Source organism: Anopheles darlingi, chromosome 2, assembly GCF_943734745.1.
Source record: "Anopheles darlingi chromosome 2, idAnoDarlMG_H_01, whole genome shotgun sequence".
Taxonomy (NCBI): Eukaryota; Metazoa; Arthropoda; class Insecta; order Diptera; family Culicidae; genus Anopheles; species Anopheles darlingi.
In genome coordinates, this window is record NC_064874.1 from 30,547,629 (window position 1) to 30,575,402 (window position 27,774).

Here is a 27,774-nt window from a genome sequence, read left to right on the forward strand (position 1 = left end):
TTTTACGAAACGATTTAAAAGGGGAAATATGAAATTATTTTACTACCGTAAAAACATGTAAATTAATCTTTGTCCATTTTAATTAAACATATAAAATTATAGGGAGAAACGTGACACCTTTAAAAAATCGAATTAGTTATTTTACTAAGATTCCGTTTGCTCCACAATTTTCAGCAAAACAGGTCTCTTATTCAGCTTCATCGGAATAGAGGGAGCACCCAGCGGGCAGCTTCCCCTCTCGGGTGGGGAAGTCGATGAGCACCGTAGTGCTATCCTTTTTTGGCTCGAGGCAAATTTCCTTTCCTTACTCGCTCTTCGCGCTTCTATTAGTGCTGTCCTCTTTTCGCTCAAGACAATTTTTTTTTCCCGTCTCGCTCTTCGCCGATTCCGCGAGAGTCATCCGTGTAAATACACGCGGTGCTCAACGCGAATGCATCTGTATGCGATCGAGTTTGAAGCGTAAACCGTACTGGATCTTGAGTAGGCTGTGGTTAAAAAATCAGTCAGTGATAGAATCGAGACGTGTTAAACGTTTTCCGAAAACGTAACGAAAACGTTTTCTGTACGTGCATCTTCGGGCAGCGGAATAGTTTTGCGGTAAGTAAAAAGTGCTTGTGAGCAGTGATAACAGTGATTTATGTGTTATAAAAGTGAATAATATCCTTTTTTGTGTATTTTCAGCCACCTTCGCGTCGTGAGCTGCAAGTCGTATACGGGCGACCGAATGTCCTTGATCGGCCACCTTAGACGACCAACGAAGGAAGCGGTAAACGAGTCGGGTAAGTATAGTGTTGCGACCTAGCTGTTGTGATGTACCTAAAGTGTTGGTAAAAAGTGTCAATAAAAAATTTAAAATGAAATTAAATCTTCGGAGTATTTTATGCGTGCATCCGAAACAGGGTTAGGGGGGTGGGGGTACAAAGAACATAGGAAGGGGCGGGGGAAGGATGAACCTAGGGGGTACCATCACACGCACACCACTACGACGTGCATGACACTAATACAGGCGCAGAACTGCTCGAGAATGAGTGACGACCTCCATAATGAGCATTGACCATTTCGCTATGCAGGGTTCGAACCTAAGATTATGGAGGGATTTGTTGTATGTTATGCAGGGACTGCTCGAATTCGTACTCGATTCTAGCCTGCGGGGCAGAACGCTCACGCACCGAGATACTCTCTGCTATGATTATGCTCCACGCTCTACCCCTCTCGCATTCGCGGTCGAACGCTCAAAGCAACAGCATCTCGGAGACAACGTGCACTCGGAACGAATCGCGCACCGTGTGTTCAAAAGTGATAAAAGAGGACTTCTTTCGGTTTGTCCTTCTAGTAAAAAGGGTTGCGAGCTGCGGTAGCTTCCTCGCAATCGCCCAGCATAATGAACGAGTTTTCCATCAGCAGCACAACTCACGAACAGCGGAAAACAGTAATGCGTTCCACCTGCGGCACCGAAGAGATCCGAAAAGTGCGTCTTGTGCAGCGATAAACCTAAAATCGTGAGGGTTTTTGATTGATAGTAGAGCAAAACTCGTAAACCACCACCAACAGTGCGAGCATCAGTTTGTGCGACGCGAAAAGTGTAAATGCCTCAGGCAAAGGCATCTATCGTCTGCTGCAGCACTTTGGAAAATCCTTTGCGGACCCTTTTCCCCAGCGACGACGAGAGGAGACCACAAGAATCGGGTTGCACCACGGGTCGACAAATCCGATCCAACCCTATCCAATCCATTACGTGATTTGGAAGCAAAAGACCAAAGTGACGACCCCCCAGTAACGTACACACAGATACACACTCTGTCTGTCTCCGTGGCCTCAGTGTCTATCGTACAAAAGTGTCCTGTTCCAGAAGCTGTCGCTGGCCATCTTGAAGTGTAAAGAAGAATAATAAGTAGAAGAAGAAAGCACAAGAATAATGTGGTGCCTGGTGAATCTACCGAACGGGACGACCTCCGGTGTCCAGTGTGACCCGAAGCGCATCAGCCAGGAGTGTCTGGAGAAGGTAAGAATTTCCGATTTTCCGTTTCCGTGCGGGCCCGAGTGTTGCCGCAGCGCATAAACCACGGCTAGTACATCCAGCCAGCGGCTGGCGTGCGTTCAGCAGCAGCTGATTGGCGCCCGTCAGTCTGCGCTCGCGATTGAGTGCACGCCGTGGCCCTTTCCCCCTCGCCTGCCTTTAGGCGAAGTCTAACAGCACGCTGATGATGCTGTTCTACACTACCGAACCTCAACTCTGTCGTGCAAAAGCAAAAAAGATGTGCACACACCGAGGTTGCAAGGGAATGCACTTTGCACTTCGAGCTCTCGCCCACTTTAAGCTTCGTTGAGTTGCTTTGGTTCTTTGGTGTAGTGAGCGAGGCTTCTGAAGAACGAAAAGACGGAACAAATGAAAGCGAGAACGAGAAGGAAGCGAGGGCACTATAATTAGTCACGGTAGTAGTTTCGTCAAGATGGTGATGGCACTTTTGCGCCACGAGACGCCAACTCTTTTTTTGTTAAGGGGGGGAGGGAGGGTGAGAAGGCGAGCGCCTAGTGCCTAGGTCTTCTTGTTTTCGGTATTGCCGAAAAGCGCGCGCGCACACACACACGCAGGAGACACACGCACCGCACACACGTTGCAGGGCGACCCTTTCCAATCGGTACAAAGTTCATCGTGAAAAACCTCGTTTTCACTAGGCCACTAGATGATGCAATGTTGGCTAACGATGAGCTCCTTTAGTTCTCGAAATCGTGCTAACATATTGAGGGATTTCTACAACCGTCTAGCCATGTGTAAGCGAATCGTTTACAGAGAAAGTGTAATCCTTATTTTCCGACGAGTTCCGGCTTCAAGGACATTCTCGAGCAGAGCGCCTCGCGGAAATTGTGGGACAATTAACGAGCTTATGAGCAAATACCATTAGCAGCACTATCACGGAACCGCTAATCAGTGAGATAGTGCAGCCAGAGTGGCATCTAGCACCGTTGTGTAATCATCTGCCAGTTATAAAATTATATTTTAATCTCCACCATAACATCGCATATATTACCGTAACACACCGTTCTACCTGGCTGGAAGGTAGGATTAGTGGAGAGATGTTCGTAGCTTCTCGGATTCTAGCACACGGGCGCCTCGTAAGCACAGGTCTAGAGGGGGGCTAGGACACCTCAAGGTGACAAACTGTGCGATCTAATCCCGCCCGCTTACACTCTGATACCGGCTGCTAGTTGCTGACGAGCAGGATTAGTAATGAGATGCAACGTTACAACACACTGCACTCCAACGGTCGCCCTTATTGCACAATCAACAACCCGGACGGAAAAGGGCGGGAAGAACGTCTCGAGAATGAAAATGAATGTCCCAGCTGCCTAGCTATGGCCTTCATCTATCCGCAAGACAGATGATAAGCTCATCGTAGGCTTATCGGCTCGCTACACCCGCGTCTTAGCAACAGTACCGCTCTCGGGTAAAAGAGTTTCGGGCCACCCAGGGTGCGCCTAGTCACTGTTAGAAGTTGCCGTCGACTATTGACCTCATCCAACTCCATCCAGCATCGCGACGACAATAAAACGATTCAGCGGCACGCCGATCCCGGTCAAATGGCTTATCGCGGAGGGCAATATGCGCCCCCCTTTGTGCCGTAGCATTCCGGTGCGAATGACGCGCACCAGCACCAGACCTTCCGGAGGTCGACTGGAGCTAGAGGAGGAGGGTCGACGGAGAATGCAGGAGCTGTACACCGCGGTTGAGCACCGCGCTGAAGGTTATCGGGTGTAATGAACGGTTAAATTGTTGCCGTCAAACACCGGTCACCACCGGATGACGATCGTTTCTATTCCCGATGTATTCCGTTTCTGATAATGCGCCAGAGGTTCACAAGAGAATCGATTAATGAGGCTGCCGGTGGAAGCTGCTGGCTTATCAGCAGGTGCCTTGACAGCCCGCCATTGCGACTCTTTGTGGTAATGTTCCAGTTGCTGCTGCTGCTGCTGCAGCTGTGTCTTCTGCATCGGAGCTGATATGTAGAAAAGGCTTATCGCACACGAAGCACGTATTTAATCATTACTAGACACTTTGATAACAACGTACAGAGTACAGTCGGGGGGGCCCAGCAGCAGTAGCAGGAGCAGCAGCAATTAACAGAGTAGAGCAGTGGTGATAAGAAAGAAGCACTGATCAATGAAACAGATTGGCATCAGCAGCGGTCAAGCGGTAAACCGGGGAACAAGCAGAAGCAACAGGACTTGTTTTTGCTCGGTGATTGATGCGATTCGCTCGTTGAAACGATCGTCGAGTCGAGACTACTCGAGACACCTGCATCACGTTGCAGGATAAGACGAGCACGATTATTGGTTCCGAGCTCGAGTTGTTTTGTGAAACTGGAGCACCACCCATCTGGCTGGGTGCGAGAATCTCGAGAAATCTAGAAAGCCAGTGTGTCATTTGTGTGGCGTAGCGTCTGGTCTATTCTGAGGAATCCCCCACCCCTGGGCGACCACACACTAACAGGCACTAATGAACCGGTCCCGAATGGACCAAATGGCGCTCGGCGAGAAGTTGATCCTTTGCAAATTGCAAATTGAATCTAACGAACGATAAACAAATATGTTACGTTCGCACGTTTGTCTTTGGTTCCAACGCTACGCCACGAAACAACACTGGTCCAAATGCCATGCATGCAGGCAAGGCAGACCGATGATGGCGTAAATCGCGCCCCGCCAACTGGTGCGAATTGGACGCCTCAATTTGCGGTTCCCATCACCGGCTGGGCCGCTGGCCCGGGAACGATGATAACAAGCGATGGGCTGTGAGGTGGGCATAATCGGTCCCAATTTTGGGGCGGTGGAATCGCGTAAATATTATTATCGTGCGTTCGCGCGCATGCGGTCAATTGACCTGAAAGGCTGTTAAGTCGCCTTCCGTTTGACGCAACACGCACCTATTTGCGAGATGGGGAAGAAGCGTACGTCCCTCCTCTATCCGCCATAATCAATCTGGGTGTGTGTGGTTCTTATCGTTTGCGTTCCCTGATTCGGGACCGTAATTCATGCCCTTCCTGCTCTTCACCCCTAAAAAACCTTTCCTCTGATCACAAACACCCGGACACTGGACTATTGCGCATCGCGATAGTGCGTGGAAGAGATGTGCTACATTTTTGCAATAATGGTCGCCAAAGTATCGGTGGGCCAAGTGCGAATCAAAACAAATCATATGGTCATTTGTAGTGGGCTCCTAGACGGAGACAGGGAATTGTGGCAAGCCCCGCGGACTGGCCGATGAATGACCACCGTTTTGTTTCGTTATCGCAGAGGGAAGGTGATTGTCTTGGCCGCTGACGAAGTATTGCGCATTAAACTCTCGAAAAACTCGATGGCTTACAGCGCAGCGATAGGATTGTGCAGCACACGCGGAAAGCGATACAGACCGGGCCGATACGGCCAAAGAACAGAGAACAGAGGAGTACGAACGGAAGAAACGCAAGCAAACCCTTCTACGCCACGCGCATGCAAAGTCAACTCACCGACTCGGTGACACCAATACGCAGAGCTGGGAAAAGAAGGGAAGACACAAAATGAAGAAACTTTCAGCAGCGGCAGCAGCAGCAGGTTCTGCTGGGGGCCAGCGAGGCAAAACAACACAAGACAAACGACCTGAGCGAGAGAGAAAGAGAGAGAGAGAAGCAAAGACACACCCTCCATCTTGGGTCATTTATATCCGTGGGCTGCTAGAACGAGCGGGGAGCATATGTCTTAAGGAACTACGCGTTATGTTTGGGGATTTCTATTCGATCGAAGCTGGTGTGTTGGCTTGGAATGTGCCATTCTTATGTCTAAATCAGACTCGCTTTTACAGATGGCGCTTACGGCGAAGCGCTCGATGGGTTTCTACCGGTACAGAACGGTATTCAAATGTTTGCCCAATTGGCATTTCCAGTTGGAAGGTTCACGAACTCGCGAGTAGTAGCAATAATATTTACACAACCTTAAAACATTGGCGACCTTTTCTACTGCTCGTACGAAAGCAGTAGCATCATTTATGCAGCGTCTTGTCCTAGTGCTGCTAGCTTCATCAACCGGTGAGCCGCGTATGTTGGTTCAATTAGCGTTTCTCATAAAGTCTAACATAAAAATGCTCACGGTGCCGTGCATTTGTATCACCGCTTGCAACCACTATCGCAACGAGAATTCTAGGGACGTGGCCTAAGCTTAAAGCAGGAAGCAAGGCAATGTACCATGGTGCTAGAACCGGGTCCGCAGGAATGGAATTGATTTACGGACGACTATCCTATCCACGAGTTTGCGTTGGCCCGTGCCATGTACTGTTTTACAACCGGTGGCTAGCTGGGTGCTAGCGCACGATCCGTAAAGACCAGGACAACATCATTTGACTGTCTAACGAGTATCGCTAAAAGGTGCTTCCGTGTTGACTCAGCCGTAGGTTTAGCAAGAACAGCAGTTCGCATTCGTTGTACTGCCGGTTCGCGAACCTGTAAGCTTCTCGCGATAACCTTGAACGTGCCCGTTGGCACTTCTGGAAGTTGCATAACACTCAAGCAAATTACGTTCCAAAAATGGCGCCTTTTTACGAAATTTCGCTCGTGTTTTCTAGCTTCAGTTTCGCTCGTGTTTTCTAGCTTCTAGCTTCCAGAAACGGTGGTACACATCTTGGAATGAGGAAGCGGTAGTCCTGTGATTTGAATGTTGTGTGATACTTTAAGCCAATTAGTACCGTTGGCAATCCCGAGAAGCTGTCTTTGTACTATGACTATGCGTCATATAACTGCGTCCTGTTCTTTATGCTGGGCAATAAAGTATAGGTCTGTGCGGCGTCTGCACTCATATGGATGCACGATGTAAGCACCCCTGTCCCAGATGGACTTTACCAACGTCTCATTACTATCAATTCGTATTGGCATTACCCCAGGCTGGTCTGTTGGTCGTGGTCATCGCATTCGAAGATCTGTTCGATATGTCGGTCAATCAGCTGCTCGTCGATCGATCCATTTCCCCTAACGGTAACCGCGTTGCCCCTGGAAACTATACGGCGGATACACACGGACGGCTGCATAATTGGTTCACGGGCAGTTCGTTCTAAAGTGTACCATCATCAGTCAGCTGACACATGATGATTCTACGAATGCCGTTTCCAGCCTCAATAGCTGTGGTATCTGCTGCTGATCGTGGTCTGTTGCTTGGAGTGCCGATCATCACTATCTAGACCGTGGAGCGGTTGCTTGGAGACTGCTCCAGTGATGATTGCTCCTAGTACGAACCACTGTGGCTTGACAACACAAAAAACACGATATTACATCGTCGACAATGCTGTCGTCGATTGCAGTAGGCTGGCTGGTCGGTCGGTCGGTCAACCCACCCATGCCAAAGCATCTTCGCTGTCAGCGCAGTGCATCATCATGGTGCGAGTTGACTGACCGATCCGCGATCACCGCGAGTTCGACAACAAAGAAGAACCACTGCCATGCTACCGCACTTGTGTTTGCTAGTGCGGGATTTTATCGGTATCTGATAGCGGTTAATGAACAGTGGGGTCAGTGTCTGGCTATCGCGCGGGCAAACTACTTTGTTCTTTCGCCTATCTGGTAAACATTTGGGCATTTCGCTTTCGTACTGACACGCATACACACACACAAAGAACAAATGAGGTCCTAGGAATCACGATCCGCGATCTAAAGAACCACGCTTCGGTGGCGCCTAATGTTTTCGTACGCACAGGTTGTGGCCGCCAAATGGGTGCTTGTTGCGTTTAGCGGCGCGGATCTCATCGATCCGAGCTCTCGCAAACGATCGTCGCCTCAACGGTGTATGCCCGGACGGGGCAGAGCCAGGCGAATAGCCTTTCTGTGGTTCTGCTTCGAATCGGTGTGCCGTAAAAATAAAGTTTTATTTTTATCCATCCCCACGGCGGCGGCGGCGTTCATATGTTTTCGTGCCGGCCGATCCGTGACTTTCTTGCTTGCTGTGCGGCCCTGGCGTCCTTCTGCGACGACAGTCCCAGTCGATAGCCACGGTCGGCAAAGCGAATTGTGTAGCGGATTGTGAATGCAAAACAAGATTCGCAGCCGGTAATGATATTCACGCCGTAACGCCGCGTACAGTGTGAGTGCTCGCGAATTGTCACCGAACCCCCTTCGTCGAAGCCCACCATCTTGCACGTTAAGCAGTGCCGCGGTTCCCATTCGAATGCCCCTGGAGTTTAATACTGCAGCCCGCAAGATTGTAAACGCATTTCAGCTTCTTATACGGTTCTTATACGTTTTCTGATCTCGCTCAAATGGCTTAAATATCTCGTAAAGATTGCCTAATTTTCGGAAACTGTTCCACGGAAAAAGTCTTTGTCTGCTCATTCGGCAAAACGTCCAAGAAGCGAGCGAACCGATTATTCCTTCACCACGGTAACCTCGACGAAGATGATCGTCCCCGCGCGTATCCATTCATTTGTGGATGCCGCGACTGCCGGTCGCGCGAACGAGCGAGCGAGCGAGTCTCAACCAACCAACCATCGAAGCAACCACACGGCGGCTGTTGCCGTTTGCCGTCGAGTGAAACTTGGACTTGGACTTTGCACCTTTTGATCACTCGCGAACCATGTGCTCGCCAACCGCCGCTGTATGCCGTTTCGATTCTCCCTTCCTCCCTCCCTCCCTCGCTCCCTCTCCTCACCCCTCTGCTACCTTACCCTCTAGCTGGGGCCGAAGCGCGAGAGATGCCTCGATCGGGGCGGCGGGCAGCAGATACTCGGCTGTGGGGCTATGTGATGGCTTGGCTGAGATGCTACGAGTTTCTCTGCTGCCTGGCCGTGTTTGGGAAGCTGAAACACATGAACGTACACACACAAAACACACGACGCTACCGGATATCAAGTGGCCCGCGGCGTCGGTGTCGGCGGCGTTTCACGTTTCGAGCCGGTGATCGAGTTATTGTTGTTGTTTAGAGCAGCAGCAGCACCAGCATCATCATCAAGCAACAAGGAACTGCGGTTGGAATTATGCAAGACGGTGAAGTGATAATGAGATTCCTCCCATTGTTCCGAATGCATATCCGAGATGGATGGTACTGACGTAGGGCCTCGTTCAAAACGTATGCTGATTAACCCTTGTATGTATGTGGTTGCGTGATTTTGTCAAATGAGCGCCACAATTAGCAGTCCTTGTCCGTCGGCGTGACACTGGTGCCGGTACTTATAAGCCGCAGAAGAGAGTGGTACAAGTACTCTCGGATCTGCCTGTTCGGTACTTCTTCCGCACGAGTCCACGATATCCTTCAATCACAGTACACCGTCAATCAATCGCAAACCGGTTTCGCCGGTGCTCCATCACTCCATGTCCCTCCCCCCCCTCGGTGTGTTGCCATTCCTCCCCTTCGGAAGGCGATGTTAAAGGTCACCTCGAGAAGAGAGAGAGAGCAAGAGAGATAGAGAAACGCGATCAGCGTCGCACGTGATGATGCAGTGTTGGAGCAACCCGAGAGAATGGCGGACCACGGGGGGGGGGGGGGGGAGGATAGTAGTGCAAGGCGGCCTACTCGGTTGGGTAGCAACAGCGAGCAGAGCATGCAAGCACGGTACGTGACGGCCGACACTGAGTACGCTTTCTGACACATGCGTTCGCGTCATTGCCGGTTGATTCTCAGAGAGAGGCCGCCATTCCGTTGCTTGCACTAGTTTCGCGAACGAACCTCTAGAAGGCTTCCGATGATTCGTTCTCGAAATCCCACGTATCTCGTCTGCCAGTCACGGTGGCGTCCTAATTACTACGCTTCACCACCAGATTCTTATCAATTTTTTTTTATGCCCCAAACATTACAAATACAATCCAAAACTGTGCATCGTCATGCGTTCCACGAGATTGCTTAATGCCGCTTCCTGTGTGCCCCCTAATGCTGCTAATTAAAAGCTACGGTACGCCCTCACGGTTTGGTTGCCCGTATTCGGGCACGCACGCTTAATCGCTTATCGCTGATAGAGAGGCGAAGTAACTGCTCGGAATTCCCGTCTTATTCATTCGCCGCCCCGTGATCCACACGAGACCTTGGCTAATCCCCCGGTCGTGCATGTCCCGTGGAAGCCGACTTTTGCCCTTCACCTCATTTTCATGTCATGCTGTCCCGTTCGTTGCACCCGGGCTGTAGTCTAGTTAGGGGGAAAAAAAAAAGATGGGATCCACCATGTGTTGCCACCCGATCCCGATAAGCTAGACGCTGATTACAACCATGACACAGTACTTCCAGAACATTTACCTATCTGGGTATTTCCCCCCCGGGGGAAGGGACCTGCATAATCCGTGGATGGATTCGCAAATCCTGGCAAGCCGCTGGCAGCGAATGAAGCCAACGTTAGACCGGAATCGGTCACGGCATTTTTTTTGTTTGTTGGCAAACAGCCGCGAGAAGAAGCCAGGAAGTAGCCCTGACCGTGTGCCGGTTCCCGTGCTCACTGCGGCGGCTACTGCTCGGTGCGTATGTGTCCGTGGCCGTATCGTGGTGGTTTTCACGGAAAACCCTGTACCACTGTGCTGGTTTAAGGCCGACCGAGAGAGGTATACAACAGAGCAGTGGGGTGCCTCGGTTGTTGGACTTTGAACGCGGTTTTCCCCGCCGCCAATCGGTACAGGTGAACAGCTGGCGTTGCCTCGAGGTGTACGCGTGCGTTGGCACCGTTTTCCTTTGTCTGGTATGGTGGCGGCCCGCTAGTAACCTGCCAGATGCTCCGTAGATGAGGTTATGGATGGAACCTCTGTTGTCAAGACAATTCGATTTCTGTTTTTAAAATTGAAGTAAAGAATGAAAATAGATCTTTGAAATACCACAAACATGAATTATGGTATATGGTGGTTAACGTTGAGTAGTAATTATGGCAAAATTGATATACTTGAGCAATTCGAACAGAGACGCTTTACTATGAGTTGTTGTGTGGTTTGGGGCCTCCCACTAGATTACGTACAAACGTCGTTTGTTTACTAGCCCAAAACACGACCGACCCGTCGGTCAAGTACCGCTGCTTCATGGAGCAGATTGCATTTACATGTTTAATGCTATAAAAATGCAAAACATTACAACTGGAACGATGCGTGACAGTGTCAGTGGCAAACGGTAGCGCCGGGCTAGTTTGGTCTGGTTATTCCTATCGGCACCTCCTCCAGGTAACCTTTCAAGCTAAACAAACAAGACACCTGACGTCATCACGCTAATTATATGCAACAACAAAAATCCAGGTGCTATTGCAACGTCTTGGTTATGAAATTAAATCATATTAGTACTCTAACACACACGCGCACACAACACAACAATCATCAACGAAAAGATGACAAATCGGGAACGAGAAGGAGTGAGAGAGGGCAAACATTGGCCAACACCCGAAAAATCTTCACCGAGACCGATCGTTTCGACCAGAAGCTTCGAATTTGACGTCCATCTCCCGTGGTCATCGCCACATCTCCCGTATTTATTTTCTGTTGTTCCCCTTTTTTGGTTTTTTTTTTGGGTCCGAATCGCTTTGCATGCCAGATAGCAGATGCTAACCTTCAATTACGGCGATGTCAACGGCATGCAACCGGCGGCGATGCGGTGGGTGCGATACAACACCCCCAACGGGCGCGATGGACTTTGAGCTCGTAAAGAACCCTCTCGTTTGCGGTTTCGCTGTTTGCTGTTGCTCTGTCTCACTCCAGCAACCAGTTGACCGATAATGATCGGTGCCAGTAATTGGTGGACCCGCCCTCCCCTCCATCACCCTCTTTCTCTCTCTATCTACATCATGTACACGTGCTTGGGAAGTACGCGCACATGATCGCGGCGTGACATTCAACCGGCGCAGCAGAAGCTGCGTTCCCCCGGCCAGTTGCTCGATGATGTCATCGCCGCGACCATCAGCGCACGGTGGTATCCACCGATTGATCGATCGGTCGAGCGATCGCGTTGGATGGATGATCATCGCCAGCACCATTTGCGAACGCACTTTGATCGCAGAGAGGTACCGGTTGGTCGGTACGTCGGTCGGTCAGTCGGTGATTGGTTTGGTGGTCGCCTAGCAACACAAGTTGTTCGCATGCTGTTGCTTGGTTTTGCAACTGGAAATGCGAAATGGAGAAGTGTGTGTGTAAAAAAAAACGGCATCCTTGATCCTGAATCCATCATCTGAATGAAAAATTCTTATTCAATTTTCACTTAACCCAAGTCTGCCGAACATCCAATTTACTCCATCCGCCGGTCTACGACACGAGGTAACCCGCGTGTTTCGCGAATTTATCGGCGCTTTAATCCCAGAAACGTGTCTGCGCTGCTTCGTGGCGTCTAGGTTACGCCTCGTCGTGGTGCCGGTGCTGTGCTGCTGAGTTCGCACTGTTTTGGGGCTGTGTGCGTGGCTCGGCAGAGTGCTACCATCGCCCCCCCCTCGGTGCTAGTAGCGATGACACGACTGCGCTCGGTCCAAAGTCCAGTTTCGTTCGCGCTTGGCCGAAACTACAAAAAACCGCTCGGTGCTAAAGTCCAATCCGGTTGTGGCGATATAACAGCTAGTTTCGGAATGTCGATACGGCGCCGGTCGCCGTGCGCGCTGCTTCGCTACTCTACGGTACACCGTTCGCCGAGTAGTCTCCCTGGATAAGCCGCCTAGCGATGGACGCTTGATTTATCGAGCTTTAAATAGGTATCGCTCCAAGAGCCGATTGCTTCTTAAAGAGTAAAGAGGAGCGTTCGTTCCTACTTCGATGTGTCATATCGAGCAACAAAGACAACCGACAACAACAAGGTGCGCGCTGAGTCGAAGTAGACTTTGGCCAGGTAGCTTGAAGGACACTTCACACGACGACGGGTTCTGGGTCGCTGCTTGTCAATGCCAAACTACTGCGGCGGCTCGACACTTGGCTTGTTTGTCTTTCAAAAAAAATAATGGTAGCGGATTAGCATCATAATGGCGGTTTGGTAATAGAACCAACGGCATCGCTTAGCAACCAGAGTTTTTCGGAAGACGCGTTCCCCATCATATCCGGCGGCCGTTGGTGGCTCTGCGGTTGCGTCGCTAGCGTTCTTTGTGTGTTTTGTAACCACGGAGTCGGTCGTCGCTTTATGTGCATCGTGATGACGCTCCGTTAAGGTCACTGCAGCTCCGTCGCTCGGTTATCAATTGATAACCTACGCTGACGACGCTTGATTCTGGTGTAGTAGTAAAAAAAAACACGCATGGCCACCACTTACGGGAGTTTGGCGGCATGGCGGCGTGTGTGATAAATGTGGAACGCGCCACCATGGTCTCGAGCGTCGTGAAAGTGTGAAAGGAAGACACCATTATTCGGCAGCGGCAAGCTAAGCAACCGGAGAAGTAGCAAGAAAAGGCCAGGGCGCACAACAACGAGCAGCTGTGAAAACACAAACAACACGGGTCCAAAGTCCAGCCGGCTTGGAATGGTGGTGGTTCAACCATTCGTAACGAAGGCAGTTTCGTTGGAGCCGCAACGCACGCACCCCCTTTGGGGGGAGGTTCAGTTTTATGCACTGCTTCGGGTGTGTGTGTGTGTCTGTTGTTTCGCCGGTTTTTGTCACACAAAACTTTCATTTTGTGGTTTCCGCCAGTCAACCGGACAAACCGATAATCGCGTAGCTGGGTCGGTGCTCTAGAGAGCATAATCTAATAAACCCCATATTCGGACGTTTGAAGCCCTCGGGGGAGTTGATGAGTATTTGGTCTATGATAACCCTTCCGCAGGGTTGACAGACAAATGCATTCGATTCGAACCGAGCGTTTAGGCTTCCGAAAAAATGGGTCAACCCACGCGTCTGCGCTACCCTTTGTTGCTCCGCTGGTGGTAATCACACTTCACGCTTCCTACATCTTCCTACCGAAGACTGAGCCCCCTCCTCCCTCCTCTTCAGCCACACGCACACTCTTTTGAGGAAAGCCAAGTCTCACTCGAATAATTGCCACGGACCTGTCTGCGGTCAACATAAGGACACGTTTGCACCCTGATGGACCGAGTGGGTTCCGGCTGGAAGGTGCGGCGCTCTGCGGCATTAGGCGGACGTCCACTTCCAGCGGAACAGGTTTTCGTACGCGCACGTCCACGCGTGTGTTGGAGAGCGTGGGCTTTGTTTGTCTCTTCGCGTCGTCGCCACCGGTACATTACTGATGCACACATTTCGTCAAGGATCGGTCGAAAGAAGAGATTTTAAAATGCCAGTACCATACGGGGAAGGGGAATCATTGAAACGTAAGAGCGCCCACGATTTATCGGTTGGCACCAAGGACGGTATGGGGAGAGATGAATGATAATGGATGATAAATAATTTGTGACTATACCTTGAGTTAATCGGAAACCGTTTGTATGTAGATTTTAGCGGTTTTCGTGTTGTGCCTGAGACGATCTCGCAGCCTACTAAGAAACAACAGAGGAGCATCTTGGAGATCTCAATGCTGTCTTGTTTCCATTGCACTTGATCACATCGATCGAGTGTATTTGATCTAGAACCCATTGCCGTGTGTGACAAACGAATAAACACACTCAAGAACTACGTGAATGATTCATCGTCTGGCTTTTGTTCTAGGAACGACGACTCTCCCTCCCTCCCTATCCATGGCTTCTGGTTTATCGAGAATGGCAAGAAAGTCACAAGAAGGGTGAGGCAGATAGCTGGACACAACACACAACTCCCATCCCTGCCATTGCCGATGAAGGGGGTTCAACACAGTGTGGGGCATGTGTTGAGGCTTCCGGGTGGTGATAATTGCCTTTCTATTTCCACTTCACGTTGCATTACACAACTTTTACGGTGTAAAAAGAAAATGCTTTGTGCTATAGCAGTTCATCTGCAACCCACCTTACAAGCTACACACATTGGCATAGACGTCGTCGACGCCGCCGTCGACAACGACGACGACAAGGGAACTTGGGAAGTGAGGGGTACAAAATGGCCGATCCAATATTTGTTCATCAAACAGGGGACTTCTGTCTGGCTGTGTGGGCAGAAGGAGATGCGCGGGGTACCGCCGAAGCACCACCAGCAACACCGGCCGTTGTTCGAGTGCCCCAAAGGACAGGACGCAGCGCTGGGCAGGACGGTTCTGATAAGACGACGAGTACGACGACATTACGTCGCAGGTGAAGCAGAACAATCGCTTTATGGTGCTGGTGAAGTGCTGATAACGGCAACAACAACCAGGTATTAATTGGCGTTGGTTGATAAAATAGCACAGACTATAGTCAACGAACCAGCCCGCACTGGCCATCCCCCCACCGACTGTCATCTATAACAGAACCCTTTGTGGAGTGATAAAGACACAAATCTTGTTTACACTCTTTGTTGAGTTTGATGAGGCTAGGGAAGGAAGTAAACTGTACACATCTTTCCCTTTATTGCGGAGCCGCGTGCCCCATTACCCTGCGTTAAAATTCCAATAGAACAACCAAGTATACCTTTCCTAATGTTTGTTGTCTAAAGTTGTCAACCACGATCTAACCTTTACTCTTTCTCTGCTTCCTTTGCTCTTCCAGGTCTGTGCCGATTTGGGCATCATCTGCGAGACGGACTACTTCGGACTGATACCGGTTCGAGTCGGGGACAATGTGGCGGACGTGGACGAGTGTAGCGCCAAGCAGTGGATTAATCTGCGCAACCCACTCAACCTTTACACGAATGACCGTGCCCATCCGCTTCTGCTATCGTTGCGGGTCAAGTTCTGGGTTCCGGCGCATTTGATCTTGCAAAGCAGTGTTCGGGCACTGTTCTACATGCAGGCCCGTCAGGAACTGTTCGATGGACATCTGCGACCATCGAGCTGGACCAATGCGGCCTATCTCGCTGCTCTGCTTCTACAAGCCGACGGTATAAAGTATGATGCAGCGAAAGTACCACAAATAGCCGAGCCGGCGGATACAAACTCTTCGACCACGGCGCCCGCTGCATCAACGGCAGCAGCGACGGTCGGTGTTACGGTAGCGGACCGTCGGTCAACCCTTCAGCAGCAGCAACAGCAACTTAGGCGTCCATCGAAACGAAAGTGCTCGGAAATCGAGTGTAAGCGGGGTAGCGTTAGCTCGCAGAGCTCCTCCCCACCGACCGGATGGCATTTGGATGATCTCGGAAGGCGATCGCGAGGACTTTCGCCCGTTACGCCCGCTACCACTTCTAGTGGCGGCTTGACCGGAGAGGAGGTGCCGAAGGTTACGGCAAAGAACATCTACCACCAGTACGGTGATCTCAGGCCAGCATTTGAGTTGGAAGAGGAGGATGGTGATGAAGAGCGCAGCCAGGTGGTGCAGCAGCAACAGGAGCCACCGCAGCCGGATGATTACTATCAGCTGATTGCACGGGAGCACGAGAAGCTATCGCTGATCAAGATGAGTGCCACCTCGGCACAATACTGGCTGCTGGAGGAGATCTGTAGCCTGATCGGGTACGGAGAAGAAATCTTCGAGGGTGTTACGATCGCCGAACCGTCCGTCGTTTGTAAGATTGGCGTCAGCCCCCATGGGTTGACGATCGTAAAGGATGAAGAAAAGTATCGGTAAGTGTCACAGCCAATGCTGCTGCTAGGTGGTATTGAATGTATAAGAGTAAAAAACAGTGCTAATGATCCTAATGACATGTTCTATTGCTTTCCATCTTTCGCAGCGTTTCATTCACCGCCGTCAAGGCAGCAAAATCGATCAAACGGTCTTTCCGGTTGACGTACGTGAACGAGCACCACGAGGAAACGCACGTGGAGCTGAAGCTGCCCAACCATCGGACGGCGGCCTCGCTCTATCGGGCAATCACCGAGAAGCACGTGTTCTACTCGTGCGAAACCGTACGCCCCATCGTGACGACACAGTTTATTCGCGATCTGAAGGGTACGATCGTGTCGATGTTTAACGAGGATACCGAGCTGGGCAAGCGGTACGTGTTCGATATACAGCGGACCTGCCGTGAGGTGTACGATGCCGCCCGCCGTACGCTGCATGCACGCGGCATCGAGATCAGCAACAAGGCGGAAGAGCACAAGGAAAATCCAGTGGCAGCCATGGATCGGCTGGAGGAGACGTTGCGTACGCAGCGCGAAACCAACGCTCAGCTGGAGCGATTGATCGATGAGCGGATACGGGAGGCGATTACTTGCCCGATCTGCGCCGACGGGGTGATCGATACGACCTTCCTGCCCTGCGGTCACATGACGGCCTGTCGAGCATGCGCTGTACAGTAAGTATCACATCTGATCCGATTAATTAAAAGTCCCTTAGCGTGATTGAGTGTTATTAACGTATCCCGTTGTGTTCTCTTTCTGCTCCAGGTGTGACCGATGTCCGCTGTGTCGTTCGAATATAAAGAGCATCAGCAAGATCTTCTTGCCACCGCTACTACGGTCGCGCAAAAGTACGATCGGTCAAGGAGGAGGATCGAGTGATCCCACTTGCGGAGAGGAGGAGGATGTTCCCGAGCTGCCCAAGGAACACGCCAGACCACCGGCACAGCTGGTGCAGTGAGCTGAACAAGAAAATCGCGTAGTAGATAAGCGAATTGGTGATATTATTTGTTAAATGTACTGTTGAATGTGAATCGTGCTAGTGCAGGAGTGTAGAAGCAAGAAAAGAAAAATCAAACAATAATCGAAACAAAGCAGATAGGGGTCGATATAGACTCGCTGAAAAGCAAAATAAGGAGTCAGCAAATCAATGCAAATAATTAATCTATTACCACTAATTGTAGTCCGTGGCATCGCACGCGTTAGTAGCTAAGCCGTTAAGTTTACCGATGTTGGTTAGTTTTTACAGCCGTGACCCATTGAAGCTGTATTGTGCAGCCTTTTCATATGTATACTTTTGGAAAGCATAACATTTACTAAGTGGTACTTTTTTGTTTTGGGGGTAGCGAATGGCTCGGCTCAGATTTGAGCATATTTTGTAGGAAAGTATTGTGCTCCCCCTTTCAAGCAATATTACCATTCAATTGATGCAAGAATACTAGTCTAACATATCGTTTTAACACTTTCCATTAACAGGCCCACAGTAGTAGAGACCCTGTTTACTCCGTGTAAGATATCGCTAGTTGTTAGTCGAAATGCCGCCGCTTCTAAGAAGTTCCAGGCACTGTTAGGCATCGCTTATAATGTGAACATGATAGAATCGGAGAGAACAGAACAGAAGATTGAAGATAAATGTTACAGAACAGCAGCAAAAAAAGAGAAAATAATAATTTTTAACCCATTAGGTAGCCTGTGCGCCAGGTTATCGCTTATTAAACTCAGTGTTTGGTCGACGAATAAAATCTCGGTCCGAATAGTGATGAAAAGTGAATCTACCATGGCGTTGTTTTTGCAGTCGTGCGAGCACGGATTCCATGCTGCAGAGTTGGTTTATATGCCGCCACCGTTTAGTCCGCGAGAACTCCAGAACCAGAAAAATGATTTTGGCCACGCGCCTGAAACGGTAAAAATTCAAACTGCAATTCGCGAGATTTCGCTCACATTTTTCGCTCGTTTTTCGCTTTTTTTCTGGGTAGGTTTATTTTAACTATCTTTTTCACAGGTCCCAATTTTGAAAACTCGAGCTTCACATGTAGTCCTGTAGAGGGCGCTAGAGTCACATTTGCTCTCTCGCTCACTCTGCCTCGCGAGGACGAGAGCGAACGATGTTTGTGGTTGTGTGCGTGACTTCTTGGAAAATCGAGTCGTCGGAAAACCTCGGTGTGGTAAAAAATGTGCGGAAAAATCCCTTAATATTTTTCCCTGAAAGATGACCCTTTCAAGAATATTCCGTAAAAGTTTCACTTCAATCGAGTCGGAAATGAGAGAGATACGAGATTTTAAAAAAATCATCGCGTCGACTCGCGAACGCAGGTCTGTAAACGCACTCCGCGTGGACCGTACGGAAAAATTGTTGAAGAACTCCTGGTGAAGGGACTGAATGTTGGACGGGCAGTGAAAAGGTGCGTAAAAATACGGCTGGGCGAGGATTTCGGTGGTTCTGTTCGTTGGAATATCGCGAATATTGACCCCAGCCAGCGTGGGCCGTTATTCGTTGGTGAATTGCGTGGTTTTGGAAGGCGAAACGCCATAGCTGAAATCCACTGCCAGTCGGACGTACAGCTGTGTGTGTTGCTGGTGTCGTCGAAGCAGCGAGCAACAGCGGGGGCACAATCCGGATTTTGTTCCGGGTGTCTCGATCCGGTAATCCCTCGAAAGTTGCTAGTGTCGTCCGCAGGATTCCAGCGTTCCGGGAACTCGTCGTCGCTAGTGCCACACGTATGGAGTGAAACGAAGGGCACCTCCACAGTTCAGCCAGCCGTGGTCGAGCGTTGTGACGTTTCGCAGTTCGCGAGGCCAAAAGGGGGCAAAAAGCGTAGTCGGCGCCGTCGTCACCGTCGCCACCGTGGGTCCGTAGGAAAACCATCGGAGGAAGAAGTAGAAGTTTCTCGTGACAGCGAGCACCCGTAGTAGTATTCCCGCATCCACTACCGGGGTGGAAAAGTGTATTAAGCTGGTGATGGAAGTTCGAAATGACTATACAAAGCACATTCCCTCTCACACACAGGCACACTTGCTGGTGTGTTGGTGAGAAGGGTAGCGAAATGAAAAGTGTTTCCGTGATGCCGGACGGAACGCGGCACGGGTTGCTGCGTGAAAAATGGTGCTTCTCGCCAAATTGTAACACAACTTATATAGAGTGTCTCTTGTATTGATCACCATTCGGATCTGTATTGTGTGTGTTTAGTAACGCTGCCAATCCGTTTCCGTTCAGTGGCCTCGAGAGGTGGGCCGGGGGGAAGGGAAAACGGGGACATACCTCGGGTTTCAAACAATTCAGGTCTCTGGTGACAGGCCGCACCGGTCAGTAGTAGGATGATACAAACATGATGCCATCCAGCATCATCTACGGACACTGGCAGCTGACACTAGATTAACCGTCGGATGAGCTACCAGGAAGGAGAATGTAGAAAGAAGAAAGAAACGAAGAAACGTGGACACTCGTCGGCTGCTAGGGTGCCCGCAGTGGACGCATAACCTCCGCAGTAATCAGCATAACCTATTTAAGCGGTGATCCGCATCTCTGATTACGCCAGCGGTTTGCTGTGATGAACGGTTTTTCGGTCGCTTCTTGCTCTTCTTTCGACAGCGACATCTCGCTCAGCAGCTTCCCGCTTTCCATGCCTCTCTGTTATGCTAGGAAGCAGTTGGCTGTGTGGAGCTGTATGTTGGTCGTGGAACCACATGATCGGTCATCTCGTAATGCCAGTAAACCAGCGCAGGAAGTCCGAAAACAACGCCGATTTCAAACTACGAATCAAGGACATAAGCGCCTTCTTCCCTATCGCTACACGACGGTCAGTGGTTTGGTATGAGTGACCGAAGCATCTGTGTGTATGCGTGTGTGTGCCAGAGCTGTCATACTTCCCGGTATCTGTGTTTTTCCGCTTTCCACTTTCCGACTGTCAACTTGCGGTGCCGAAATGCCGCTAGCCCGCTGGGGTCATCTCTTGCAATCCACTATCGAACCCACTACGAGTTCTCCCTAGCAATATGTTTAATAATTTTCCCGTTTTTCCTATCCCATTGTAGAGTTTCCTGCCGTGTGAACATAAGGTCGCTTACGAGACGGCATTAAGCACCGTGCTAGCGGTTTTTTGTGATACGGTTCGTTCGTTCCCAGCGCAAACTCTCCGGTGGACATTGTTGTGGTGCGGAAAGTCAGTCGATAGAAACACCTCCTATAAAACACAGGCAGCTTCGGTGGTACATCCCGATTTGAATAACCCAACAACGCAGCCCCGAAGATAGCTGCTGCTGACTCGTCGGCGTGGCGAGCGGGCGAAGGGAATGATGTGGTGAACCGTCTTCACATCGCCTACCGTGCACACACAGCGCGGCGCCGCGGTCTGCGGCCCACTGCGGTTAGTGGTCGTCGTGCTCTCGGGCTCAGTGCGAATCGGAAAACGGGCCAGCGCGGCGGTTCGCGTTCACATCGCGTAACCGCATAGTGGAATCGATCGTGATCGTTTCCGAAAGTGCTCCTGCAAAGGTCCTGACCAATCGGTAATCGTTAGTGTGTAGTCGTGAGCGTGTGCGTGTAGTTAGTGTTTTGTAGTATCCCGATGATACCACCTCCCCCGTTAGCACGGATCTGCAGTAAGTGAAGTTCGCTTGATTGGTGGCGGGGCTGGGCAGAAATACTACGTCGCATTTCACGCATTATTCCGCACACTCGTCGTGTCGTGGTCGTCGTATGCGCGCGCGTGTGTGTAGTCGAGCGTGCACAACGGAGCAGAGCGTGTGTGCGATTGTTTGTTTCTTTGTTCCGTCCGCCTTGAGTGTTTGTTTTGCTGGTAGTGTCTTGCTGCGCTGGTGCGGCTGCTAGTACCCCCACTCCCGCATGTATGTATGTATGTGCAGCCAGCTTCCAGTTGAAATCTTGCGGAAACCGCGTCAGAGTTGCACCGCGAGCCAGCTGGAAAATGAGGCAAATCGATAGCAACAACATCGACTACACAGCTTACTAGCCGTAACAATAGCAATTGCGGTACAACACAACTACGGCATCGGTCCTACCTTCCTCCTACTACTACTTCCCCTCCTCCTTTTCCTTTTCATTGCCAAACACCTTTTCAAACATCGTCTTCTGTTGGATCCCGCCTGCCTGTCCGCACACCCACCCCGCGTCCGCCCATTACATCCAAGAGCATAATGGTGAGGATGTTGGCGCTAGCGATGGTGTTGAATAGATGTGGCAGCGGCGGCCGCAACATCCTCAACATGCTCCACCAGAGCCGAAGGGTGTCGGTATCGTCGTGATAGTGGTGGAATCGCAGATTAGCGAGCGGAGCAGAAGGGAAGCCGCTAAGGCGCCTCGAGCATAGCAGCGCATGATTTAGCATAATTGTTCATTGTGCGTGTGTGTGTTTGCACCGCGTCGTTTGCAGTAGTAGAGGTGGCAAATCGATTGTCTCCGATTATTAAAGCTAGCCAGCTGGTGGTGTAGGCGTTTGAGTTGATCGCATCGATTATTCGATCGGCTTGCCGATTTTACCGACGTGAGCAGCGCGAAACGCAAAACAATTTATACCGCGTGTGGCCGCGTGCTGCGTGTGGGTGTGCGAAAGTGATATTCACGGAAGCCGTTCGTTCGTTCGTTCGTTCGTGCGTGCGTGTCAAATATTGTGCTTGTTTGCATATCCCTTCGTGTGCTTGTGTGTGGTGAGAGCGGTTGCTTGAAAGGTTCCTGATTGATAAGAATGTGCGATCGAGCGCATCATCGCCATCACCATCATTACCAGCAGCTGCAGCAACATCGTCGTCGGCGTCACCAACGGCAGGAGTTGTCAGCAACAGAAACGTCGCCTACTACAGTGCCCGTTACTACTACTACTACCGCTAGTGCTGTCGATAGTGGGTAGACGCGGCGCAGCAGCCTGTGCATTGTATGTTGGTGTGTAGTCAGGGAGGGAAAGCGTTGGAAAAATAGTGAATTGTCTTGGAGTGCCGCGGTTGTGCGAATTATACTCCCATTAGATAGTGTTTATTTGAAAAAGAGAAAAAAGGTGAAGCGGGTGCAAGTGTTGTATCCATCGGTGAATGTGCGAGTGCGTGCGTGTGCTGTGCATCCTCCAGTAGCCAGCAGTCGAGTGCTACGCATTGTTGATACGCCATTGAAGTGAGTTAAGGTGCCGCAAGAACATCGCATCATCTTACGCCCGTAGCCTGTTGCCGCCGTCACCACCAACATCGTCACCGCAAGCTGCAGTTGTCCTCAACATTCCGGAGTTACTATCGAACACACGTACACAAACACACTGTCAGCGAGTACACCTCACCGTTATATCCCTGGTCGCCGGAAAACCTGGTCACCGTGTTCATCATCGATCAGCGAATAAGCAGTTTGGCCTTCCAGCGAGCACTTGCAACACCACGGCAACCAACGACGCATCAATCATTGGAAAAACAACAAAGTAAGCTACGTCACGCATATATGATTCGACCATCTTGGGGTCAGGGGGTTTTGCCAGAAAGCTCACCGTGTTTGCGTTGCACGATGGCGCTCTCTACGAGGCTCCATTGCAGGGGAAGGGTGCGGCTTATGTACGCGGTTCCTTCGCGTCTTATCATTTGCCACGAATATTCGCCAACACACATACCTAACGGACGGTACCGTGATGTCGTTCAGTTTTTGTCCTTGCGATCAAGTGTTGTAACAACTCATTCCATGGCTCCATGGTCCGTGAGTCAGCCACTGGAATATAGCAACCCTGGGAGACCGGCACGTGTGTGCTGTTGGGTTGGGCGAACTGTCTATCTAATCGGACGTTGCGCTAGAGGCAGTGCTCTGTAATTGCATGAATATTTTTCCGGGTTTTTTTTGTCGGATTATCAGGGTGGTTTCTTTTTTTATGACGTAACAAGTAACTTTAGGTTAACTGCCTTGAAATTCAGAAAATTTTTAAATTCCATAGCAACTGGGGTTCTTTGATGCGATAAATTCAATCCCACCAATTCTTAATGTTTAATCATTCCAACACAATGATCCATAATCGTAATTGCGATATGAATCTAGCGTTTTCAGTATCTTAGTGACGATTCCCCATGACGAAAATATTGCAGATTACACAGAATTATACTCTGCTGCTGAGCCTATTTCGCAAACCGCACCAAGCTGTACGTCTGAAGATACTGATCGAACTTCAGATAGTTACGCAAGAGCGGAGAAACCTCTCCGGTCCGGCATCAACAGAAGCAGAGTTCGTCGAAAATGTACGGATAGTCCTCAAGCTACTCCTCTCTTCCAACCTTATCTCCAAAAGCTTTCGACGTCAGAAGACCAGAATTCTGCCCAAAATTTAGCTAGTATGTGCAGCAAAATTAAAAGCGATAACCGTACATGCTGCTGCAAGAAGAAATACCCAAGCTCTAGGTATGGGTAATGGCAACCGAAGGATTTGGTAACTTTGGTAACTTGGTAACTTGCCTTTCACATAACCAGACCAATACACATACCAGCTCGTCTGCAAAACGAGCTCCAAACATGGCTTAAAGAGTGTATCCTTTAAGTTTACCATCCTACCATGACTCACTGCAGTGAGATGAACCCCTCTCCTCCTGCCCAGTCTCCCTCTTTTTATGCATCAATTTAACACCCCCGGCCTTACCGCATCCGCATCCATCATACATCCGTCGAATCCTCCGTCGTCATCCTTACCGTTTCTCCGCCACGGATCGCTTGTCCCTCCGGGTCCGGGTTAGCTCCGTCCGCTCTCTCATTACGTTTCGCACTCTCTCTGTCTCTCTCTCTCTCTTGCTCCTTCAAAATGGGAACTAACTCTCATAGCAAATGGCGGTTGGGGTGTACCAGCGACCCCTAGCAGCAGCTTCATACCATCCAAGCTTCATCCAAGAACAGCAGCCAACTCAATAGCCTGGGGAAGCACAATAACAACAACAACAACAACCACTGCGCACCGCCCCCAACCGTCTCCTTCCTGCTGCTTGGTCTCCACCTCCATTTATGCTGCATTAAAGCACGACGACGTCGACGACGACGACGACGACGACGCCGACTACGACGACGACGACGACGGATGTACTCAGTGACGGTACCACGCGACGACTGGCGCTAGTTGGTTTTGCAGCAGCGAATGTGGCAAATTTAAACAACGGTCATGTTTTTCATGTTTTGCGTTCGCTCTGAGCATGACTGCAAACCATCAACCCCCCACCCCCACTCGTCCCTATTTGTAGTGTTGCCCTGTACGACGAGCCAGATAACGGAGGCAGATGATGCTGCTGTTGAAAAGGAAGGGAAGAAGGCTAGGAAAGGCTCCCTGATGGTGTTCCCTGATCGTTCGACGACGATGATGATGATGATGTGCGTCAACATATCATCTTTAGCCCGGGTATAAAACACGCGCGCCCGCGTGGGTTGCGTTGTGTGATTGCCTCGGCTAAGTTGCTTTATCATCGGCGTCGCTATGAGAGCTATCTATGCCATTTGCGGTTGCGGTGCGCGATCATCTGCAACAAGCATGACTCAACGAACGGGGCATTTCTCCTTTTTTGTTGTTGCTGCCTGCTTACCTGGGGAAATGTTTGGTCAGTCGGAGATAAGGTGCAGCATATCCAATGCTTACTTACATTCGTTCATTCAGTTTTTGTGCTACTTAATAGCAATACATCTGTGCAATATCAACTGTGGATCCTGATACCTTGGATATCTTAAACATGCTTTGCAGATGCTATTGATCGATAATGAGAGAAGGAGAAGTGGGACTTGGCTGTTTCTAGGTCTTTTTTTTGTAACTTGGTTGTGAGCGGCTGGAAGGAAATGAGAAGCTTCTTTTTTATGAATTTCATTTTTAGGGGACGATCGTTGGTTTTTCCCATGTTTTCCACAAGATGGAACACAAATATTCACAGAAATGGTCAAACGGCAACGCCACAAATACTATAAGTACAACGAGGGAACACTGTGAACCTGTTAATATTTTATGTGAAAAAAAATTGGATAAACTCAAAAAGTGTATTCAACTACACTTGCAGAAGTACACCTTCTAGAAAAGGAAGCAACCACCCCTAGTAGTATAATGATCTAGAAGGGTTATATTTTAAAGAAATTAGACTGAATTGAAAAAAAACTCTATAAGTAATATTTAACGGAATTAGTCTCATAGTTTATGGAATGTACCGTGTAGTATACCATACAGTAATGGTAAACGACAATGTCGAAGCCTAGGTTTTATGATACCAAACTCGGTATATTTAAAGCACAATGCATTTGGAAATATCATCTTCCCAACCTTTACTTTAGTAAAGAGCGCGCCCATTATTCTTTGCGATTATGCTTCATACCGGCCGCGGGAGTGTTTCGAGTGCATCATCTCTTCCATCTATGCCACCCCTGCCTGCTGCACGTCACACAGTGGCTCGTCACCGGAGAAAAGGAACTCTGGTTCCAGATTCTGTTGCTTTGCATGAAAATGCAATGGCCGAACGGGACGAACGAATGCGACGCGCGTGCGGGGGCGGTAACAGTTGGAATGAATAATTCAAATTGGCATCCCACTTCTTCTCCGAGGTGGTGCTGGCAGGCTTCTCCTTCTTCCTTTTTCTCTTCTACCCCCTTCCCTGCTGCTTCCGCACACCCCCCCCTTCGCACCAGGCGAGTTGACTAACGATCTATTGTTCTAAGGGAGGAAGGGGAGGCGAGGGGTTGGGGACTTTGCGTCGCGTCGCACACCATCTGCACACCATTGCCAGTTCCGGTTCCGCTTTGGTGTACCATAATCATAGCTCCAAGGTTTCCGTGTTTGCCACGGACCACCATACCCCACGCTGCAAGCGTTGGATCGTGCAATCGATCACATAGCATCCTTCTGTTGAAATAGAAGCTAGATTAAGAGGTGGAGCATCAAAAGAAGAAGTTGCGTTCGTTCCGGGGTTTTTTCCATTTGTTTAAATAATGAAAAAGACACAACCAGAGGATTAAGTTTTAAGTTTCTTATCAAAAAAGCAATTGCAAAGCGTGAAACGAAACATTCTTTTCGACAAGCTATTGCTCCAAACTAAATAGTGCTCTAGTGTAAATCGCATTCTAGAGGACCCTTTAATACTCATACTACTACCACGGAAAGGTCCTTTGATTCCTCGCGAACCACCATCCGCTCTTGTGATCGCCACAAGAGTGCAAACAACAAAAGAGAAAGCGACTGCCAAGAAGCGAGACGGATGGACACAACAACCAAGTGAGGAGAAGGGGTGAGGTGGAACGAGGGTTAGGCACAGAGGCTACCCTGTTGAACGTTGTTCTGGTTCGGTTTTACAACCCTACAGCCATATAAGCCTTCCTCTCCTCCCCATCCTCCTTTCCATCAAGAACGGTCGCTGATCGCCGCCGACGCCGACGCCGCGGCCGCCATAGAATGATCCGGGCTCGAGAACGAGCATAACCCCTTCTTCTCCCCTTTAATGGCCCCTTGTTGCTCTGGCGAGGAGGCGGCGGTGGAGCTGGAGAATCATCGTCGGCGTAAGAGAAGGAGATAATGAAGGGGGGGGGGGGATGGGATGGACAAAGGGGTGGTGTGTGGGAAGGACGAGCGAGAAACGTCGGATAAATGCTAGATCGACCGTGAGCGCCAACGGTTTTCAAGGGGGAGCGGACACTGGGAGAGGAAAGCGAAGGAGAAGAAGAAGCAGAAGCAGGAGAAGAAGGAAGGAGGAACCCGTGTCGCTGCTTCTGGTAAACGACCTGGCTATGATGATCATCTTCGAGCCCTCCTCCCGGAGGCGGTAGTGGTGGCGGTGGCTGCGAGCGGAACGGAAAGCCAAATCTCGATCTCGTGATGATCGGTCGATGGGCGATTCGGACCTGGGACCGCTCGGTCGGGGTGGGGTGGTAGAGTTGGGTTGCGCGCCGATTGATTTGGATTTCAGTCCGTACCGCGACCACCATTCTGCGGGTGCCGCTCGCACGATGATGGAGAAGAAAGAAGGGGAAAGAAGGGGAAGAAGAAGCAGAACAGAAGAGAAGAGAGGAGAGGAGAGGGTTCGCGATCGCGCGAAGAGTGAGAGCATATTAATGATGATGATGATGGGGGAAGGAGGTAAAGAAGGAGGTGTCTGGCGGGTGGAAAAAGAAGAAGAAGAAGAAGAAGAATAACAAGAGGCAACGGGAAGAAGGCCAAGGGGTGGGTTCGTTCGTTCGCTCGCTCGCGGGGGCCATTGATCGTTGATCCGCCGCCGACCGGCGGGTCCGAGAAGTCGAGGGGCCGTTGATCAAAGAGCGCAAACGAAGCGGAGGTCGAGGAGGAGGGTGGTTGGGGGTTGGGGCAAGC

At 50.2% G+C, this 27,774-nt stretch overlaps 2 protein-coding genes across 6 annotated transcripts in view; both read left to right on the plus strand.

Moving 5' to 3' along the window:
- The first annotated feature begins 1,209 nt into the window (after positions 1 to 1,209).
- On the plus strand, positions 1,210 to 18,257 carry LOC125949730 (E3 ubiquitin-protein ligase MYLIP-A). Of its 3 annotated transcripts, none has more exons than XM_049677045.1 (4): positions 1,210 to 2,002; positions 15,480 to 16,492; positions 16,600 to 17,163; positions 17,255 to 18,257. In XM_049677045.1, the coding sequence occupies exons 1-4, from the start codon at positions 1,916 to 1,918 to the stop codon at positions 17,445 to 17,447; spliced, it is 1,857 nt and encodes a 618-aa protein (XP_049533002.1). In that variant the 5' UTR covers positions 1,210 to 1,915; the 3' UTR covers positions 17,448 to 18,257. The 3 variants fall into 3 exon arrangements, with proteins under 3 accessions (XP_049533002.1, XP_049533003.1, XP_049533005.1); XM_049677046.1 differs by lacking the exon at positions 1,210 to 2,002 and adding an exon at positions 14,663 to 15,147; XM_049677048.1 differs by lacking the exon at positions 1,210 to 2,002 and adding an exon at positions 15,217 to 15,395.
- A 559-nt stretch (positions 18,258 to 18,816) lies between these two features.
- LOC125949698 (uncharacterized) overlaps positions 18,817 to 27,774 on the plus strand; it is an 89,416-nt gene continuing 80,458 nt past the window's right edge. For 2 of the 3 annotated variants that reach the window (XM_049676985.1, XM_049676983.1), the window contains exons 1-2: positions 18,922 to 19,129; positions 20,519 to 22,902. The gene's annotated coding sequence lies outside the window, so the exon portion shown is untranslated. Of the gene's footprint in view, positions 18,889 to 18,921; positions 19,130 to 20,518; positions 22,903 to 27,774 lie in introns of those variants that run through there. The other variant, XM_049676984.1, reaches the window with a different exon arrangement.